This window comes from Dipodomys spectabilis, unplaced genomic scaffold (genome assembly GCF_019054845.1).
Source record: "Dipodomys spectabilis isolate Male_0828 unplaced genomic scaffold, ASM1905484v1 ptg000176l, whole genome shotgun sequence".
In the NCBI taxonomy this organism is placed as follows: Eukaryota; Metazoa; Chordata; class Mammalia; order Rodentia; family Heteromyidae; genus Dipodomys; species Dipodomys spectabilis.
The window spans coordinates 964,472-986,500 of NW_024870853.1; the positions used below are offsets into that span (position 1 = coordinate 964,472).

Sequence of the window (22,029 nt, forward strand, 5' to 3'; positions counted from 1 at the left end):
CTTATTAACTTACATTAGTTATTCAAAGTGGGGACATAACAGAAAAATCTGACAGTTTATTCAAGGACCTACAGATTTCCAGGGGAAAAATGACAAAGAGTTAAGGGAAGTAAGGGTGCTGCTGAATTTCTAAAAGGTCTAACTGTTCTCCAGAAGATCAGTGAAGCAAGTGAAGTCGAAAGATAATGTAGTGGCCCTTGAACATAGGAGAAAGACCATGGGACTGGGCATTATAATAAGCATAAAAGAGCAATTGCAATAGGGACATAGGAAAAAAAAAACAGAAAATTGTATACAGAGAAAATAGCTTAGAGTTCAAGGTCTTAGAAATAAAGCAATTTCAAATGTTTCTTTATCGGGTCCCATAGGATGGCCATGCTTAGGAATGAATAATGAAAGTGGAATGCAGGTTAACATCACTGTTAATGAAAAGGTGGGAAAGTTGTACTATCAGAGAATTATGACAGACCCCAGAGAAAGAATAAGTCTTTTATTCAATACAGTAAACCCATTGCCTGGTAGGAAATAGACATTCAACTAACATTTGTTGATCAGTTAGATGACTGGATGGGAAAGGGCAAATGGATGGATGAATGGATGGATGGATGGATGGATGGATGGATGGATGGATGGATGGATGGATGGATGGATGGATGTTGCAGCACATGTCAGAGTTGTTCATCTCTCTGTCTTCTTCCCCTCTTTGACCATCAGCTCTTTGAGCCTGGTTTATTTCTGTATCTCTCATACCCAGCATAGGGAGACTAGCAAATGCTAGAATCAAAGTTTAAGGAAGTGGTTGATCACCAATGGCTCACATCTGAAATCCTAGCTACTCCAGAGAGCTGAGATCTGATTATTATGGTTTAAAGTTCTTGCAGAGGGAGAACTCTTTTATTAACCAGCAAAAAGCCAGACAGAAAAGTGTGCTAGCCTTGACAGCACCCTGGCCCTGAGTTCCAGCCCCATTACTGACACACAATAAAGTTCAATTAGATGAATACTGAATTGAAGAGAATGGTGGCAAGGAAAGAGAGAGAGGAACATTGTGACTAGGTGCTGAAATCCTCCAGAGAGGTGGAGGAATACATTATAGACTTATACATAAAAACTTAGTGGCATAAACAAATGGCATTGACTTTAAAGAGAAGATACAAGGATCCAAGAGGGAATTTGGAAATGGCAATTTTTCTCTTCCCATCCAGGTAGTTGTAGAAGAATGACCACAGCATGTTTTTCTCCTTTGACACTTCTTCCTTGCCCTGTCACCCAGCCCTCTCAATTTTTTTTTGTTTGCTTTGCCTCACTTCCTGTTGTCCTCATGCTTAATGTGATTCAATACTCATTTTGCTAATCTCTTTGTCTCTAGACCTTATCACTTTCGCTTTACTTGCAACAGCAACAACCAGGGCTAAAGATATTTTTTTAGCACTATCACTCAGTGCATCATACTTCTCCAGGTGCTCCCACTTGAGTATGAAACCAAATGAAAACACCACTCTTGAATTCGCCAATATCTATTCTCCAACCCTGTGTAAGCTGAGCTTTAGACAATATACAAAAACACCCTACATTTTTCAAGGCTTTTATTTATCCTTCTCTACCCATCCAGAGCCCACTTCATCAGAATTCCCTAAGGACTCATTTCCTCTATCAGACTACAATTAAAATAACTATTTCAGAAATACCTTCCTTCCTTTATTCTTTCATGTCTCCAAACTACCAAATGGCCATGTGTCACTCTGTATTACTCTATTAATTCTATCATGGAAATACCTCTCAAATCCATTGCTTCTTCTCCACTCTTTCTTCCTGGAGCCAGTATGTCTGACACAAGAGCTTTAAGAAGAATATCTAAGCTCACACCTGTAATCCTAGCTACTCAGGAGGCTAAGATCTGAGGATCACAGTAGGAAGCTAGCCTGAGCAGGAAAGCTCATGAGATGCATCTCCTACTAGCTACCCAAAAACTGGAAATGGATCCAGTAGAATACTAGCTTTGAACACAACATCACAAGGACAGCACTCAGGCCCTAAGTTCAAGCCCCAGGACCAGTACACACACACACAGGGTATCTAATGTCCCCAACACACACAACACAGACACATGTGTGTACACATGCACATGCATCCACATCCAATGTTTGTGACAGGCATTTCATATTCTTTAGGTGGCATGAAATTAGCTTATCAGTGGCTGCTCACATTTACACCTCTAGCTTCATTCTTTCACTCTCAGTTCCTAACCTGTATGTTCCTGCAATGTACTTATGTCTCTGGACTTCATCCCCTACCAGTAACCCCCACAGCCATCCCTGCCTCTACCTCCCCTACCTTCACTCTACATTGCCTATAAACTGCTACTATGCTTTGTTTTCATTTGGGGGGACTGAATCTAGGGCCTCACATATGCTAAGAAAGCACCATAGTATTTAGCTGTACCCCAAGCCCTTCTCCTATGCTTTTAAAAATATGTTATTGCAAAATAATTGCTGATTCGCAGGATGTTGCAAAGAAATATGTAGGAAAGCCCCATGCAGTCGTCCTCTGCTTTCCCCCATGCTAGCATCTTGCACAATATAATACACTATCGGCATCAATAAATTTGTTTTAGAGGGCTCAAGTCATTGCTCAAATGGGAGATCACCTGCCTGGCAAGCATGAGGTCTTAATTCAAATCCCAGTACAGCCAAAAAAAGATTTTGGTACAGTCTATTGATCTGATTCAGATTTCACCAGTTATACATCTACTCTTATGTGTATCTTTGCAGCTTTATCACTTGACTAACCACAACCACAATCAAGATACAGAACTATACCATCAGCATAAGGCTCTGTCATACCCATATAATCACATCCAATCCTAACCCCTGGCACTCAATAATAATCTTTTTTCTATCTCCGTAGTTACCATTTTATAATGTGATATGAATGAAGTCGTGCAGTATGTATTCTTTGGCCCTGTTTACCCAGCATAATTTCCTTGAAATTCATCCATTTTTTGCATTGGATCAGTAGTTTGTTTTTCTCAAATTGGTGAGAAATACCAGTTTGTTTGACCATTTACCTGTTGAAATACATTTGGTTTTTTCAAGTTGAGGCTATTACAATTAAAACTGCTATACACATTCACATAAAAGTTCCTACGTGAAAATAAGTCTTCATTTTTCTGGAATAAATTGCCCAAGAGTATAGTTCCTAGCTCATATGGCAATTCTATTTTTAGTTTTGTCAGGAACTGCTAAATTATTTTCTGGGGTGGCTATAACATTTAACATTCCCACCAGCAAAATATATGTGATCTAATTTCTCTACATCCTTCCCAGGAACTGTTGTTATCACTGGTTTTCATTTTATCCATCTTAAGAGTTGGCTTACTATAGTACTTCTCATGTTTTAAGACCTAAGAGTTATTGCTGTAGAGCCTTTTTTAACATCCTCTACAAATGTTGACTACTCTCTCTTCTGTTCTCTTCTGTGCTGTCTCTGATGCTTCATTTATCATGGTATTTTCATTATATATTTCCAGAGTCTCTGTCTTCCCCCTCTCTTCTGGGCTGCATGGTGATTCCGCTGTGACAGATTCCTTTCAATTCCTCCAGCATCTGGTACAGTTTCATGCTGGGCACATAGTGGCGCACTCAGCAAATGTATGCTAAGTGAGGGAAAGAATGAATGGAAAGAATAGTATTTTTACTTGCCTCTTCCGTGTCCCTCTCACCCCCGCCTTTGCTAGAAACCTTTTTAGAATAGACATAACACCTTCCTGTGTCTCCCAGCAGCAGCTAATAGGGTGCACTATTCGTGTAGATGCGCAATAAATGTCCTAGAAACTATTCAGGTGGCTTATCTTCCCTCTGCACCCAGGAGATAAGCACATAAAAGAAAGAATAGGCCCAAGAATCCTTGTATTAAAGATCATATGTCATAATTTTTGTAATATTCTTATAATCTCTATGATCACTTAGTATTTGTCTGTATAGATGAGAAATGAAAACAAAACAGCCCTTTGAATCAAAGGATTGTTGGCTGTAGTTTCAATTACTGGGTTGCATTGGAGAAGGCAGCATTTTCTATCCCTGAATTCTTTTGCCATTTCTGAAGGATCTGGGATTTTTCTGGGTTTTCTGCACTGGTGAAATTTGACATGTTGATTATGAGAGGGTCATTAACCTCAGAATTTTTGATCACTTTTTGACTCTGTATTTTCTCACTCTGAAGTCTGTTAATTTGCACTTGTTTATATGTCTTTGTAAGAGTTACTCAGGCCTTTGAGGACTGAGATATGTTTTGTCTGGAAAGTAGATTGTAAGCCCCTTGAGAGCAAGGACCTTATAACTCTCAGGAATGCATTCTGGACATTGTCAGTGTTTAAATAATGACAGTACTAAAAGCCTGACTAAAGTCACCTGTCACATTGACATCTTCCTTTTTATCTATCAGGCTTCTTACTATTGAAGAAAACAATTAGGTTGATTTGACAGCATTGATTGATTATATTATAAATTAGGCTCAATAATACCGATTGCAACTTGTTTTGGGGTGCTTTTAGATATACCATTTTAGATCAATTGTTACCGTTCCCTTCCTTATAATACTTGTTTGGTTGCATATGCATGGAGAAGACTATATTTCATAATCTTTAAGTTCCTTTGCATAATACAAAGTAAGGTGATACCATCTAGGCTTTCAAAGTGTGAATTTCTCCCGTCCATGTCCATTGGTGATAAACTCATTGTCATCTTAAATGACCAGAAAGAATTCTTCAAGCTATTCAGTCAATGGAATGTGTATGTTTCATTTCTACAGATTTTAAAATGGAATTAATGTGTATCTATGTTCCAAGCAGTTATTCAAGTTAAATTAATATGAATATTTTACCAAGCACCAGTGGCTCATGCCTGTAATCCTAGCTACTCAGGAGGCTAAGATCTGAGGATCAGGGTTCAAAGCCAGCCTGGGCAGGAAAGTCCAGGAGACTCTTATCTCCAATAAACCACCAGAAAATTGGAAGTGGCACTCTGGCTCAAATGGTAGAGCGCTAGACTTGAGCTGATGAGCTGAGGGGCAGGGCCCAGGCCCAGAGTTCAAGCCCCACAACTGACAAAAAATTAATATGAATATTTCAATGAATTCTGAATTCTGAAACAGAAGAGCAAATTTGTTCAATGATGAGGGTACAGGCAGGGGGATTTTTAAAAATCACGTTTATTAACATATAATTCACATACAACCTTATTCAGTCTTTCTGATGGAAAGCTTGATGTGATTAATAACTTAGGGGAGTGGGGTTTTTGTTGGTGTAAGTTTTTGAAGTCAAGGTCTGGTACTTGCTCAGCTTACTTGCATAGCTGGGGCTCTACCACTTGAGCCATTCCTCCAGCCTGGCTTTTTCTCAGATTAATTGGAAATGAAATCTTGTGTAACACCCCCCCCACACACACAGCTTTGAAAGGAAATTCTCCAGAGTAGCTAGGATTACAGGCATGAATCACTGGTCCCTGACAAGCCTGAGAGTCTTAATTATTTACTAATTCAGCTATACCCTGCTTGCCTCACTAACCCCTAAAACCAAACAAATCTTTGTTTTTCTGATATTTTGTGTCATTTCTCTTTTCTACAGTGTACTAAAGGAGGTATACCAAGTCTTTAATCCTACAGCAGTAGTCTTACAGCTAGGAGCAGATACAATAGCTGGGGATCCCATGTGCTCCTTTAATATGACTCCAGTGGGGCTTGGCAATTGTCTTAAGTATATCCTTCAGTGGCAACTGGCAACACTCATTTTAGGAGGAGGTAAGTACAAAAGAAAATCACCCTCTTCCTTATTTTATTGGTTGGTATGGATAAGAAGTTGGCTGTCTTGAATTGGATAGGACCAAAACAATCTGACTATTACATAGAAGCCTGGGTCAATGAAATCTGCCAGCTCCAAGTTTAGCCTGAGGAAGGACTGACAGGCTCCCTTCTCCTTTCTATTCAGCTCCCCATGTCAATTGACTCCTCAGCACTCTTCAGTCTTTTCCAATGCCTTTGCCAAAAGGTAATCTCTGTAACTGGGAGTATAGCTCAGTGATAGAGCATTGGTCTAGCATGCACATGATCCTGTGTTCAATCCTAGCATTGAAAATAAAAGATAAATGTTACCTCAAGATCTTAACAATAGATTTGATCCCAACAGATTGATCTATCTTCCTTTGGTGTGATCTTTGATTTTTACATTTTATACTCATCTTTTAGAACCATACCACTAAAATTCTAACTCTACTCATTTTTCAATTGTAAAATGTATGACTGGATTAAGTATACAAGGTGACTTCAAGAATGGTGCTCTTTTCCCAAAACATGGTTTTGTTATAATGAAGCAAAATGGAAATATCCAAAGAATTTCTTGGGTATCTTACCTTCCACATATACTGATACTTACTCTACTAAACAGAAATCTGGGTCTACTCAATAGAAGCACTTACTGATTTGAGAGGGGGACCTTGTGAGCCTTTATCCACCTCTAAATATGTCTTGCTTAGCATCTTCTGTCTCTCTTACATGGTACAATCTTTATTTTGCTGGATGAATAGATGGATATGTTAAAATATGGCCAAATTGAGCTCTAAATACAAAGATGATAGATGAGCTAATAATCTGTCATTTTGTCAATTTGTTGTAAAGTCCAAATTGGGGGAATATTGGGAAGTGGGTAAATCTATGTAAATGAGTAAACATTCAACACAAATATGCCAACCTAAGCTGGGCACCAGTGGCTCACAACTGTAATCCTAGCTCCTCTGGAGACTGAGATCTGAGGACTGTGGTTCAAAGCCAGCCTAGTAAGGAAAATCCTTGAGACTCTTACCTCCAATTAACCACCAAAATCTTGAAGTAGAGCTGTGGCTTAAGTTGTAGAGCAGCAGTCTTGAGCAGAAAAAGCTAAAAGACAGTGTCCAGACTCTAGTTCAAGCCCCAGTATTGGCACAAAAAAAATACTAACCTAGTTCTTTGGCCAATCTCTAACCCAAGAAGGACAAAAATTAAAGGTGCTTACACAAGACAACATTTTATGAAAAGCTAGTATGAAATATATTATCTTCAACTGCAGTAAAAGGTAAAATCAATAAGAATTGTATGACATAGTATTTTGACAGCACATTAGTAAAATGTTTACAAATCAAATATTATGTGTATACCAGTAATATCTTACTACTTAAGCAAAATCTATACTGACTCTTTTTGAAACTGAGTAGCCATGACAAGTAAGTCCATCTTAGAAGTTTAGATTTTTCCATGTTCAGTGTGTTTAATACCTATGCTATTTAACTATACTTCTCAGCTCTTATTAATACAAAGACAGTAGAGATGGCCACTTCCTTACACTTAGATAGACCCCATTCAGGCCTTAAAGACACAGTCTAGGGCTGGGAATGTGGCTTAGTGGTAGAGTGCTTGCCTAGCATGCATGAAGCCCTGGTTTTAATTCCTCAGTACCACATAAACAGACAAATCTGGAAGTGGCGCTGCAGCTCAAGTGGTAGAATCCTAGTCTTGAGCACATACAGGCTCAGGGACAGTGCCCAGGCCCTGAGTTGAATCCTCAGGATTGTCAAAAAAGACACATTATAGAAGCTCCTGTATCCCCAATATTCAAAAGTAGAAAAAACATGAAAACAGTACATAGATTTTTCCCAGTGTCACGACTAATAGTGTCCTCTCATAGTCTTAAAAGTCTGTCATTTTGGACAATAATCTATATGGTCATCCTACTGAAAATAGACAGGAATCTATTTCCTTTAGGCTATGTTGGGGGTTACGAAATCATTTTCATTCTAACTCTTACACTCTTGGAATTTAGCTAAAGTCCAGTGTTTCCAATGCTTACATTGCAGAATACATCTATTAAGCAAAAAATATGCTGATTATTGGTCAGTGTAATATGGCTGCTAGGTGACTATGACAGGCCCTGATGAGGTGGGTCAGAGAATCAATCAGCAGTCCCTTCTTCATCTCACTGTTTTTGATCTCTGCCACTAGACCTGTGTTTTGTGGTGGAAAGAAATGCTGATATTTGAAGAAGGAAGTCTTGCTGTCAGCACTTTCCCTTTCTCTTTCCTGTAGGCTTTTAAGACTACCTCTGTCAGTAGCTTTAAAATACAAATTGCATCCAACTGTCACTTTTTAGAATTGTTGCAAAATTCATCACAGAAACCTCTACATTAGATAAGTCACCTCCAAAGATCTGGGTTCTGGAATTGTCAGCCTTCTTTTTTTTTTTTTTTTTTGTCAGCCTTCTTGATATCTTAATGTGTGTGTGTGTGTGTGTGTGTGTGTGTGTGTGTGTGTGTGTGTGTGTGTGTACATGCATGCTGGTAGTAAGCCTTTTGCTCTCCCTTGGCTTTTTCTCCTCTTAGGCTGGTGCTCTACCACTTGAGTCACATCTCCACTTGTGTGTTTTCATGGTTAATTGGAGCTAAGAGTCCCTCAGATTTTTCTGCAGGCTCACTTTGAACTGAGATCCTTGGATCTCAGCCCCCTGAGTAGCTAGGATTACAGGAGTGAACCATCAGTGGCTGGCATTCCTGATGTCTCCTAATGGACTGAAAGGAGCTTGGATTCCTCAGGGGCATATTTGTTAGGAGACAAGAGCCTCTTTAATCTGTATTGCCCTGGGAATTCCCAGTTCTACGTTGTACATAATCTGATCGGTCCCCCAAAAGGTTGTCCACTATTTGGATTGCAAATATTATCACAGCATGTTTAAGTAAAATTCTGCATGTTCAGAGTTGTTTTTTAGCCCATTTATTAAAATACTTTTTTCTTCTTTCTTATCCCTTTCCCTCTCCTGCTGTTTTCCTAACTACACAATTCTTGATGGAGATAGGAGGCTATAACCTTGCCAACACGGCTCGTTGCTGGACATATTTGACCGGGGTCATCCTAGGGAAAACACTATCCTCTGAGATCCCAGATCATGAGGTAAGTAAGGCTCTGACAAGTCATCTCTTCTTTAAGGGGAAGAGCTGAGTCATTCCACCTAATCAAAATCACGTCCTCACCAGTCAATACCGTTTTGTTGAGAGACACTTTAATAACAATAACACACTGTCTTGGCAGAATAGTAGACTCTTGTTCCAAAATATCCAAGACCTTCTGCCTTCTTATTTTTTTTACAAAAGTCCTCAAAGGCCAACCAACTTTAATTTCTCAATTAATTACAAAGACTGTGGGAAGGGGTCACCTGTTCACACAAAGAACCCTTTAGAATATGTTCATATTTTCATCCCCTAGGCTCAAAAAGGAAAGGACTAGCTCTTAAGTGTGTAAACTAAGATTTCATCTAATTTTCAGAAGTTGCATAGGTGACGTCCCACAGGTTCTTGGGTGATATAGTCTTTGTCTCTCAATTGTCCCTGCCTAATGTAAAATTCAAGAACTATAAATTACTAACAAAGTCAAGTCTGGTGTGTCTCCAGCAATGTGGCCCACAGAGATTGGGACAGGATCATCTAAAATGTGAAATGTGTCATTTGTGTCTTTGCCATTTTCTTTACTCATTTGAGAGTGGTTTTGAAAAGCAAAGGTGTCTGGTACTAGTTTTCCTAAAACAAGCTAATAGAAGGCTATCTGGGACCTGAGAGTGTGCTTATAATGGTTTACGCAAAGGTGTACCATTCTGGTTCTCCACCTCCACACTGGCAGGCAATATGCTGTTACAGATCAGGATGTAGCTATAGACCTTGGACAGTATGACTTAAAATAACAAATCAGTGCATGCAGCCCCACCTTCTCCAATTATTTCCCAAAGATAAGGAATGGTGTTTTGGTTGTAGATAACATTTTAATGATAATTACCAAAAATAAACAAAACAGTATGAAGGCAATATGTTTTGTGTCACAAATAGAAGGTATACTATACTTTGAGACAATTTGCTAGTGTCAGGGTTAATAGGAGTCACTTTTGTTGACTTTCTTTTATTTAGTATTTGGAAGCTTAATTAAATACATAGGTAAGTGCTGTGAACAAATGTAATTGCTGTTATTGCTGTGAGGATATGTCAGATTGCATTGTAACTTAAAGCACTAGGACTTTAAAAACTGATCGAGTTATGTCAAAAAAAGAATTTTAGGATGTAGAAATCTGAATTAAGAGTGAGTGTTCTGTTCCAAGGAAGCAAGAGCAAATCAGAGGATTCATCCGTATTAAAAGATTGGTAAAATTTTAATAAACATAAATATTTCTTCTAGTGCCTGGAGAAACTATGTGCTGAACAAAGGTGGGGTTAGCTAGAGATTCTCTGCCTTTACACAGAATTATTCTGTAAGGTTAAATGTGATATAATACATGACAAGTGCCTGAGACCCAGGTCTTAGCACCTAACAGACACTTTGAAAATGCAAGTTCTCCCTTCCTCTTTGTAACTCCTCACTGCTTATAGCTAGATATTTATGACTCTTTCATTCATAAATTTGCCCAAACCCTTTGTGAAACCCTTCTGTCATATCCTTTTGGTATAAGAAATGTCAGCATCCAAGAAGGAACAAAGAAGAAAATTGAAATGACAGTCTTCCAGGTACTATAAGATAACATTTTAATGAAAATTGCCAAAAATAGACAACATGGTATGAAGGCATATATAAGTCTTGTGTCTCAGTATACAGTTGCACACAAGTATCCTTATGGTCCTCTGCAATCAGATCAACAAATAGTAGATCAAAAAATATTTGCTATGCACTCATTGTATGCCAGTAACTATGCTATGTTGGGTGTCTTGGAAGATGCAAAAGACAATTAGACTTTGTCCTCTACCTCATGCGTGTGGGGTAGGAGACTGATATAGATGTAGGGAGCTTTGCCAGCGGACAGATAGTTGTAATACAGAGCAGAATAAGAACCCTAGGATAAGGCTGGAGATGTGGCTCAAGTTCTACAGCATCTGCCTAGTAAGCTAAGTGTCAGGCCCTGGATTCAAACCCCAGTATTGACAGACAGACAGTCAGATACCAGTGGCTCTCATCTGTACTGTCAGCTACTCAGGAGGCTGAGATCTAACAATCTCGGTTCAAAGTCAGCTTGGGCAAGAAAGTCTCTTGGCAAGAAAGACTCTTATTGCCAGTTAACCATCAAAAAGCAAGAAGTAAGAGGTTTTTCCTTTGTCATTGTTGTTTTTAATGTACTATGTGATTTTCTTGTTTCTTTTGTATGTTTTCCCCCCATGGTATAACCCCTGTTGTCACTGTATTTGATTCCAGTACCCTGCATCTTGTATATACATTTTTCTAATTTAGGGAGGGGAAGGATATAGCAAAATGCTGAAACAAGGATACAGGTTGATCCATTGTAACAATGAGTAGAAGACACTATGTTGAAAATGAACTTTTCAACTTGGGGGGGAGGAGTTAGGGAGGTGGGAAGGGAAGGGATCGTAGGGGAAAACAAATGAGGGGGGGTAACAATGCTCGATAGGAAATGTACTCATTACTCATTTAACTGTAACCCCTCTGTACAGTATCTGTACAATAAAAAATATTTCAAAAAAAGGTGTGGCTCAAGTGGTAGAGCACCAGCCTTCATCAAAAAAGCCAAGCAAGGGCTGGGAAGGTGGCTCAGTGGGAGAGTGCTTGCCTTGAATGCATGAAGCCCTGAGTTCTATTCCTGAGCACCACATAAACAGCAAAAGCCGGAAGTGGCTCTGTGGCTCAAGAGGTAGAGTGGTAGCCTGAGCTGAAGAGCTAAGGGTCAGCACCCAGGCCCAGAGTTCAAGACCCACAACCAACAAAAAAAAAAAAAAAAAAGCCAAGCAAGAATGTCTAGGCCTGAGTTCAAGTGTTGATGAGATGGGAGGGTGCAAGGGGGAGGGGCAAGAGGGAGTGGGGAAGGGAGAGGGAGAGAGAGATAGATGACAAAGACAGCGGAGAGAGAAAGATGAGACAGGCAGAGACCAAGAGAAGAACCCTAAGATAGTAGCAGCAGTGACTGTGGGGATTTGCATCAGATTTAAAGGGAATACAGGAGATGAAAATGTGCTTGAGAAATGTAGTGTTGTCACGGGGTCAAACTATTGCAGCAGTCAGCTTCAGCCTGGCTGACCTCCGCACCATTTCTGTTTGTGTTTTTGCTCTTAGTCTTCAGCTTTTGTTTTCTTCTCCCCTGTGACAGTAGTCCTCCACCTCTTCCAACTGCCCTTTTCCCACTTCACTACTGTGCCTCCAAAAAAACCTTAACCTAAATCTAGCAAGCCCCTCCAATTCTTCCTTCATGTTCAGTTGTTCCTTCATTTATTAAACACATTTTCCTTGGGCCTCTACTACTTGCCAGGCCTTATTCAGGTCTGCATTCAGAGGTACAAAGACTAGCAGGATAAGACCCAGTGTGCTAAAAAACTCACCATCTAATAGAGTTGAGGAAGCAATGTGCTGTAAACTGAGACACATGAGGAGCATAGAAGAACTATTTCAATCATCCTTTGATCTGAATCATAGAGGTTGCTTGGGAGTTTTCTAGGTGGAATAAGGAGGAGGAAAGAATTCTCCACTGAAGTAACAGGTTGGAAAGGACCCATAGGAAGATGTGATGTGTAGAACATAGAATGTGTGAGAACATAGACTGTGTGATTGTCAGACGGATTAAAGCTTGAATGGAAAATGGGGGACTATAAAGTACCTTGAATGAGTATATGGATATTCTGTAGCCTAGTAATTTTATTTAGACTCCCTGATGTAGGCTAAAGTATGGCAGTTTTATATACAGATGGAGCCTCTCATCCAAAAATCCAAAATCTGAAATAACTTTCTTAGCAGCAACATGGTAATGTTCAGTATCAACAAATTTCCTAACAAAAATATTTGTTCAGATTTCTTTTGATGGATTAATTATGAAAACTGTGTCTCATTCATATTAGGAAATACATATAGCTATTAAAAGAAGTTTAGTTGATTTACATACAGAATGTATGTATGGATTTATTTGGGAGGAATAATAGTTTAACAGTATTAGTCTTTCAATCCATTAATTTCCTTTATCTTTCCATTTATGTAGGTCTTCTTAAGTTTCTAATTTTTATTTAGAGTCTTCATTAGATCTTGCATAAGTTTTGTTAAATTTATCTGCATTTAAAAACTGATTTTATCTTATATGGCTTTTCTTTTTGTGTATGTGTTCATCCTGGGGCTTGAAATCAGGGCCTGGATGCTGTCCCTGAGCTTCTTTTGCTCAAGGACAGCTGTCTACCTCTTGAGCCAGAGCTCTACTTCTGGCTTTTTGAGGGTATCTTATTGGAGATAACAGTCTCGTAGAGCTGGGCACCAGTGGTTCACTCCTGTAATCCTAGCTAATCAGGAGACTAAGATCTAAGGATCATAATTCAGAGCCAGCCCAGGCAGCAAAGTTTGTGAGACTCTTATCTCCAATTAACCACCAGAAAACTGAAGTGGCTCTTTGAGTGAAAGTGGTAGGGTGCTAGCCTTGAGTGGAAAAGTTCAAGGGACAGTGCCCAGGTGCTGAGTTCAAGCCCCAAGACTGGCAAAAAAAAAAAAAAAAAAAAAACAACAAAGAAAAAAAATAAAAAGAATCTATTCCTGCCCAGGCTTGCTTCTAACCTCAGTCCTCAGATCTCAGCCTTATGAGAAGTTTAGGATTACAGACATGAGTCATTGGCACCCAGTTTATGCCATTTTTTTTGGCGGGGGGGGGGGGGGGGGGGGGGGCGGGGGGGGGGGCGGGGGGGGGGGGGGGAGTTCCGGTCGTGGGACCTGAACTCTGGGCCTGGGAGCTGTCCCTCAGCTCTTCAGCTCAAGGCTAGCGCTCTACCACTTGAGCCACAGCGCCAATTCCAGCTTTTTTCTTTTTGCTTATGTGGTGCTGAGGAATCGAACCCAGGGCCTCAGGCATGCAAGGCAAGCGCTCTATCACTGAGCCACCTTCCCAGCCCCAAGTTTATGCCATTTCTTTAGTACCTCCTTGGGGTATTGGGATTTAAACTTCATGAAGGGTTTGCTAAGCAGCTACTCTACCATTTGTGTGAGCTACATTCCCGGAACCCTTTTAATGCTTTCATTGTTTTTTCCAATAGGATTTCAAAATTATACTCAGAGAGCCTGGATTATGATGTTCCTATTTATTCTTCCCATACAGGTTGGATGGTAGGCACACCACTTGTTTCACTCCATTTTTATTAGTTGAGATGTGGTCTTTTTTGTGTGCTTGTCCTGGGCTTGAACTCAGGGCCTAGGCACTCTCCCTGAGTTGTAGGGCTCTAACACTTGAGCCATGGCTCCACTTCTGACTTTTTGGTGATTAATTGGAGATAAGAGTCTTACAAGCCAGGCGCCTATAATCTGAGCTACTCAGAAGGCTGACATCTGAGGATCGTGCTTCAAAGTGAGCCAGGGCAGGAAAGTCCATGAGACTCTTTATTTCCAAATAAAATCAGCAGAAAACCGGAAGTGGTGTTGTGGCTCAAGTGGTAGAGCATTTACTTTGAGCTGAAGAGCTGAGGGACAGCGCCCAGGCCCAGAGATCATGCCCCACAACTGACAAAAAAAAAGTCTTAGAGACTTTCCTGCCCCAGCTGGCTTTGAATTGTGATCTTCAGATCTCATCTTCTTGAGTAGCTAGAATTATAGTCATGCGGCTGCCTGAAATGGGTCCGTTTTTTCTTGTTCTTTTTAAAAGATTTTTTATCTTTAATAGTTATACAAAGGAGTTGCCATTTTACAAAGTAGTATACAAATGCAATACATCTTGATCAATGACACCCCTTTCAAGATTCTCACCCATCCCTCCCAACCCATCTCTTCCCCCACTTTTCTTAATTTTGTAGGATATATATTGAATTTTATATTGCATTCTCCCCGCTTTCTCCTGAAATGGAGTCTTATACTGGCCTTGTTCCATGTTCCTCCCAATATCTATCTCCCAAGTAACTAGGCTTACAGGCATGTGTCACCACACCCAGATATATGTGGCATTTTTAAACAATCTCTCCAATTGTTTGTTGTTGGAGTATAGAAATACATTTGCTGTGTAGGTATGTGTGTGCGTGTATGTTCACACACACACACACACACACACACACACACACACACATACACTGATCCTGGAGCTTGAATTTAGAGCATGAGCACTGTCCCCTGAGCTTTTTCTGCCAAGGCTGGTGCTCTACCACATGGGCCACAGCTCCACTTCCAGCTTTTTTTGGTGTAGATAAGTCTCCTGGAGCTGGGTGCTGGTGGCTTACACCTGAAATCCTAGCTACTCAGGAGGCTGGGATCTGAGGATTGTGATTCAAAACCAGCCTAGGAAGGAGAGACAATGAGACTCCTATTTCCAATTAACCACCAGAAAACCGGAAGTGGTGAGGTGGCTCAAGTGGTAGAGCACTGGCCTTGAGCTGAAGAGCTGAGGGACCGCATGACCCACAAAAAAAAAAAAAAAGAGTCTTTTGTACTTTCTTGCCTTATCTGGCTTTCAACTGTGCTCCTCAGATCTTAACCTCCTTGAGTAGCTAAGATTACAGGAATGAGCTACCAATGTCTGGCACAATTGCTTTTTTATATTGATCTTGAGTTATGTAGCCTTGCTAAAACTCATTTATTAGCTCTACTAGACGTTTGTAGATTACTTAACATGTCCCATGTACACAAACATACCATCTGTGAATAAATAGTTTTAATTCTAACTGTAGAATTGTCATGCTTTTTATTTCTTTTTCTTACCTTATGGCAGTGGTTGTGACCATGGGCAGGAACCAGCAATGCATTGCTGATTAGAAATTTAGGGTAAATATTTTTGTCTTAATCCTGGTCAAAGGAGAAGTCACTTAATCTTTAATACTGAAGTGTGATGTTAGCTACAGGTGTTTGATTGTTTTTTCCAAAAATGTCCTTTATTAGGATTTCATATTTACTGAGGGCCTTTTTTCTCACAAATGAGTGTAAATTGTTGTTAATTACATTTTCTATAAATCAACATTTATATTTATATATTATATTTTATTTAGATTTAACTTTATTCAGTTAGTACAGTAAGTTTCACAGATATTTTCCATGTTAAAATACCTTTATGTTCCTGGGACAAACCCTACTTAGGTGTGGTGTCTTTTTTTCTTTTTATTGTGAAAATACTGTACAGAGTGGTTACAATTACATGGGCAAGATAATGAGAACATTTCTTATCAAGCATTGTAGCCTCTTCCTTTGTTTCCCCTTCCCATCCCTTCCCATCCTCCCCCCCCCCTCACCCAATCCTCCCCCCCCCCACCCCCCCCCACCCCCCACCACCGCACCAAAGTTGTAAAGTTTGTTTTAGACATAACAACTTGTACATCTCATTGTTGCAATGGGTCCACCTGTATCCCTATTAAAACAATTTGTTTTTTTCCCTTCCCCTCCACAAATTATACCGACATCAAATACAGTGAAAGCAGGGGTTATACTGTGGGGGAGGGACATACAAAGCAACGAAGAAATCGTCTTATAAATGTGTTAGAAACAATCGAATGAAAGAAAAAAAACATTTGAATACATACCTTAGGGTTCATTTCCCTAACATCACCTTATCTAACCAACCCAGATGCCCCTCAGTAGATGAACGGATCAAGAAAATGTGGTATATATACACAATGGAATTCTATGCCTCCATCAGAAAGAATGACATTGCCCCATTTGTTAGGAAATGGAAAGGCTTGGAAAAAATTATATTAAGTGAAGTAAGCCAGGCCCAAAGAAACATAGGTCCCATGGTTTCCCTTATTTGCAATATCTAGTATATGTCTGAATCAAGCAGAAAAGGTGTGGTGTCTTATCCTTTTTTATATAATGATTGAGTTCGCAGAACTTTGGTCATGGGTATTATGTCTGCTAATGATGGATGCTAGACTATTGTTTTCTGTTCTTATAATATCTTTGTCTGGTTTGATACAGGACAATATGAGTCTTCTAAATTTCCTTGGAAAAATTCATCTCCTCTTCTGTACTGTAAAAGAGTTTCTGTAAAAAGTTTTGATAGACTTCACCAGCAAAATATTTGGGCCTGGGAATGTCTTTGTAACAAGGTTTTTATTTGTGAATTCAAATTCTTTAATGATTATGTGGCTGTTGAGATTTATGATCAATTCTTGATTCCATGTTGCTAATTTATCTTTCACGAAATTTGCCTATTTATTCATAATATTCCTTTTTAAATGACTATAGGATCTGTAGTGATATAATTCCTTTCATTCCTAACAGTTTCTTTCATTTACTTGGTTATTTAAACTAGTGTTTTTACCAATTTTATTGAAATTTTCTTTACTAATATGAGCATTTTAAGCTATAAATTACCATCCAAGCACTGCTTTAACTGCATCTCACAAATTTTGATATGTTGTTATAATTTTCATTCAATTCAAAGTGTTTTCTTTGATAAGTTATTTAAAAGTATGGAGTTTTAAATTAACTTCCAGATATTTAAGGACTTTCCAGATATTTTCCAATTATTCATTCATTCATTCATTACCAGTATTTGAACTTAGGACTTCACCTTTAAATTCATACCTCCAGTCTTTGTTACTTTGGTAGTTTTTGAGATAAAGTCTTACTTTTTTACCCAAAGCCATCCTTGATCATTATTCTCCTATTTACCCTTCCCACTGTGGTTGGGATGACAGAAATGTGCTCCCATGTACAGATGTTTTTCTCTCTTGAGATAAGGTTGGAACCACGATCTTCCTGAACCCAGGTTCCCATGTAACTGGGATGACAGGCACATACCATACATGCCCAAATATTGATTCAATGTAGTTGTACAAACTTTTTCCCCAAGCTGGCTTTGAACTGTGATCTTTCCGATTTTGACTTCTAGGTAGTTAGGATTCCAAGCATAGGCTTCAGGGTTTTTTTATTTGTTTTTAATCTTAATTTATTTTTTTGTGCTTAAACAACATACTTTGCATGACTTCAGTTCTTTTATGCTTACTGAGATTTATAGCCCAGCATATGATTTATTATAGTAAATGTTTAATATGTTAATGGCAAAGAATGTGTATTGTGCTGTCATTGAATGAAATTTTTATTGTTATCCTTTAGTGCAGGTTGCTTGGGAGTGTAGTTTACATTTTCTACATCACTACAGATTTTTTTCATCCACTTGTTTTGCCAGTTTCTGAGATTGTTCAAATTTCCAACTATGATTTGGGATTTAGATATTTTTCTTCTCAGTTTTATCTGTTTGGGCTTTATATATTTTTGAAGCTTTATGATTAGATGCATACATTCTTGGACTATTATGTGTTCTTGATAAATTGACTCTCTTATTATTATAAGATATCCCTCCTTATCTCTTATTATATTTGTGGTTCTGAAATCTCCTTTGTCCAATATTAATATTTCCACATCATTTCCTTTTTATCACAATTGTAATACATATTTTTCCTTCCTTTCATTTCCAACCTATGTGTTTTTATATTTAAAGTGGAATTTTATAGGCAGATTTTAGTTGGGCAATGCTTTCTTATCATGTGTAACAATCTCTGCCTTTTAGTTGGGGTATAATTATTTACATATTAGGTTTCAGTCCATCTTATTTCTTTGTCTCATCTGCCCTTCTTTCTCTTTTTCTATTCCCTTTTGAATTAAATGATTTCTTGTCTGCTTGCTTGTTTGCAGTGCTAAAGATCAAATCCAGAGTCTTGCTTGTGCTAGACAAGCACTCCACATCTGAGCCATACTCCTAGGCCCAAATGAATAATTTAAGGTTCAATTTTACCTCCTTACTTCTTAATGTTTGTTTTTGGTGGTTTTTTAAAAAAAAAATTTATTGTGAAAATACTGTGCAGAAGGGTTATAATTACATGGACAGGATAATGAGTACATTTCTTATCAAGCATTGTAGCCTCCTCCTTTGTTTACCCTTCACATCCTCCCCACCCCCCCCCCCCGCACCCCCACCCAACCCTCCTCCCCTCCCACCAAAGTTGTAAAGTTCGTTTTCGACATACGACTTGTACGTCTCATTGTTGCAATGGGTCCACCTGTATCCCTATTTAAACGATTTGTTTTTTCCCTTCCCCTCCACAAATTATAACAACATCAAATACAGTGAAAGCAGGGGTTATACCGTGGGGGAGGGACATACAAAGCAACAAAGAAATCACCTTATAAATGTGTTAGAAACAATCGCATGAAAGAAAAAAAACATTTGAATACATAGCTTAGGGTTCATTTCCCTAACATCAACTTATCTGACCTTTTCTGCTTGACTCATACATATACTAGATATTGCAAATAAGGGAAACCATGGGACCTATGTTTCTTTGGGCCTGGCTTACTTCACTTAATATAATTTTTTCCAAGCCTTTCCATTTCCTAACAAATGAGGCAATGTCATTCTTTCTGATGGAGGCATAGAATTCCATTGTGTATATATACCACATTTTCTTGATCCATTCATCTACTGAGGGGCATCTGGGTTGATTCCATATCTTAACTATGGTAAATAAGGCTGCAATAAACATAGTCGTGCTGGTAGCTTTAGTGTGGTCTTATTTGTGAACATTTGGGTAAATGCCCAAAAGTGGGATTGCTGGGTCATAGGGGAGCTCTATGTGGAGTCTTTTGAGGAACCTCCATACTACTTTCCAAAGTGGTTGAACAAGTTTGCACTCCCACCAACAATGCAGTAAGGTTCCCTTTTGTCCACATCCCCTCTAGCATCTGTTGTTATTAGAGTTCTTGATTATAGCCATTCTAACTGGGGTGAGGTGGTGGGGTTTTTTTGTGTGTGTGGCTGCTCTGGGATTGGTACCCTTAATTTTTAAGTCAAAGTTTACTTTCCAATAGTATTACATTACTTAACATGTAATTTATACCAGCATTATTCCATTATGTCATATAAATATTTTCACATATAAATCCTTCAATATATTGCTATTGTTTTTCCCTTGAAGAATTAATTTTTTTCCTGACATGTTTTCTGGTTCACTTAACATACATCCAGCTGGGACAAATAATATTTCTTGAAGCAAAATAACTGTATTTTCGTTTCTTTTTTAAACAGTACTGGGACGGGGGAGGCTTGAACTCGGGGCCTCATATTTCCCAAACTAGTGAGCCACACCTCCAACTCTGGAGCCACAGTACTACTTCTGGCTTTTTCTGTTTATATGGTACTGGGAAATCAAACCCAGGGCTTCATGCATTCAAGGCAAGCACTTTGCCACTAAGCCACCTTCCCAGCCCGAGCTATGCTTTCTAAGACAAAAAGAATTTTGTGAGAGAAATGCCATCATGATACTCTTCTGCTTGCCTTCTCACTGTCTACCTGATTTCCCATGACTGCTTCTACTTTCCATGTAGTTTGATATATGTCTTGTTAAAAGTATTTGAAGAATATCCAACTTCACATAGATACATAGCTGAAAAAGAGTATCTTAGTGATCTTTTCAGGTATATTCTCTGATACTACACCCAAATTCTACAAATTATAGTTTATTCAAGGTTGATGCCATGTGGAATCTGAAAACCCATTAGTGAGCTTTTTAAAAATAAATCTGTCCTGGGGCTTGAAACCAGTCCCTGGGTGCTTTCCTTGAGCTTTTTGCTCAAGGTTAGTGCTCTACCACTTTAAGCCACAGTGTAACTTCCAATTTTCTGATGGTTAATTGGAAATAAGAGTCTCACAGACTTTCCTTCCTGGGCTGGTTTTGAACCACAATCCTCAGATCTCAGTCTCCTAAGTAGCTAGGAATACAGGTGTGAGCCAACATCACCGGCAATCAGTGAACTTTTAACATACTGTTTCATTAATATTCATTGGTGGGCTGGGAAGGTGGCTCAGTGGTAGAGCGCATGCCTTGCATGCCTGAGGCCCTGGGTTCGATTCCTCAGCACCATATAAGCAAAAAGAAAAAAGCCGGAAGTGGCGCTGTGGCTCAAGTGGTAGAGCGCTAGCCTTGAGCTGAAGAGCTGAGGGACAGCGCCCAGGCCCAGAGTTCAGGCCCCATGACCGGACCCAAAAAAAAAAAATATTCATTGGTCATCTTGTAATTTGACCCCTATTTGGAAAATATTGGTTTGGTAACTTATAAATATTCCAAATGCTCACACACTTTTTTACCTTATCAAAAAACAAGAAACATGAGTATTATTCTTCGCAGCAAACACCATCAGTTGTTTGCCATCAAATGATAGGCTTACTTCATCATTTTGAGAAAAGTATTTACTCAGTATCCAAATAGTTAATCATGGTTTATCCACTAGTTGTTCTTTCGAGCAAAAATAGAATGGTTTGAATTGAAAATGTCTCCCACTGGCTCATATTTCAAACGCTTGGTCCCTAGCTGATGGTGCTATTTTGGAAGGTTCTAGAATCTTTCAGAGGTAGAGCTTAGCTGGAGGAAGTAGGTCACTAGGGGTGTGCCTTTGAAGGTTATATCTGGTCCCTAGTCTCTTCTCTCTGTTTCCTGTCGCCCATGAGGTAGAAAACCTCCTTTACCCTCCTCATAAATCTAAGTGGCCATTTTCTTCCCCTCTGAAACCACGAGCCAAAACCCATCTCTCCTTTACATTGTTCGCTCAAGTATTTTGATTATAGCTATGCAAAAGTAACTGATACAATATTCCATGAAAAATGGGACTAGTTGAGCTCACACCTTCATCACTGATGTGTTTTTTCTCATGAAAACCATCCTACTGCAGTTTGTACCAGTGGTACCTTATACATGCATCGTGTGTGTGTGTGTGTGTGTGTGTGTGTGTGTGTGTGTGTGTGTGTGTGCCAGTCCTGGGGCTTGAACTCAAGGCCTGGGCACTGTCCCTGAGCCTTTTTTCCTCTACCACTTGAGCTACAACTCTTCTTTCAGCTTTTTGGTGGTTAATTAGAGATAAGACCACCCCTGTCTTTCCTGCCTGGGATGACCACGACCCTCATATCTTAGCCTCCTGAGTAGCTAGAAATACAGGTGTGAGCCACTGGCACCTGCCTTGCATACCTCCTATTTTGTTCTGTGTAATATTAAATCCACCATCAGGATTTAATCGCATTGATAATTTTAGTGCTTTATC

The 22,029-nt window shown here is 39.2% G+C and overlaps 1 protein-coding gene across 2 annotated transcripts in view; it reads left to right on the forward strand.

Annotated features, from left to right (window-relative positions):
* The window catches only part of LOC122120682 (histone deacetylase 8), a 267,402-nt gene that overhangs the window by 127,529 nt on the left and 117,844 nt on the right, over positions 1-22,029 (forward strand). For both annotated transcript variants that reach the window (XM_042694937.1, XM_042694936.1), the window contains exons 8-9: positions 5,624-5,796; positions 8,873-8,967. In XM_042694937.1, coding sequence (XP_042550871.1) covers positions 5,624-5,796; positions 8,873-8,967 — 268 coding nt within the window. The remainder of the gene's footprint in view (positions 1-5,623; positions 5,797-8,872; positions 8,968-22,029) is intronic.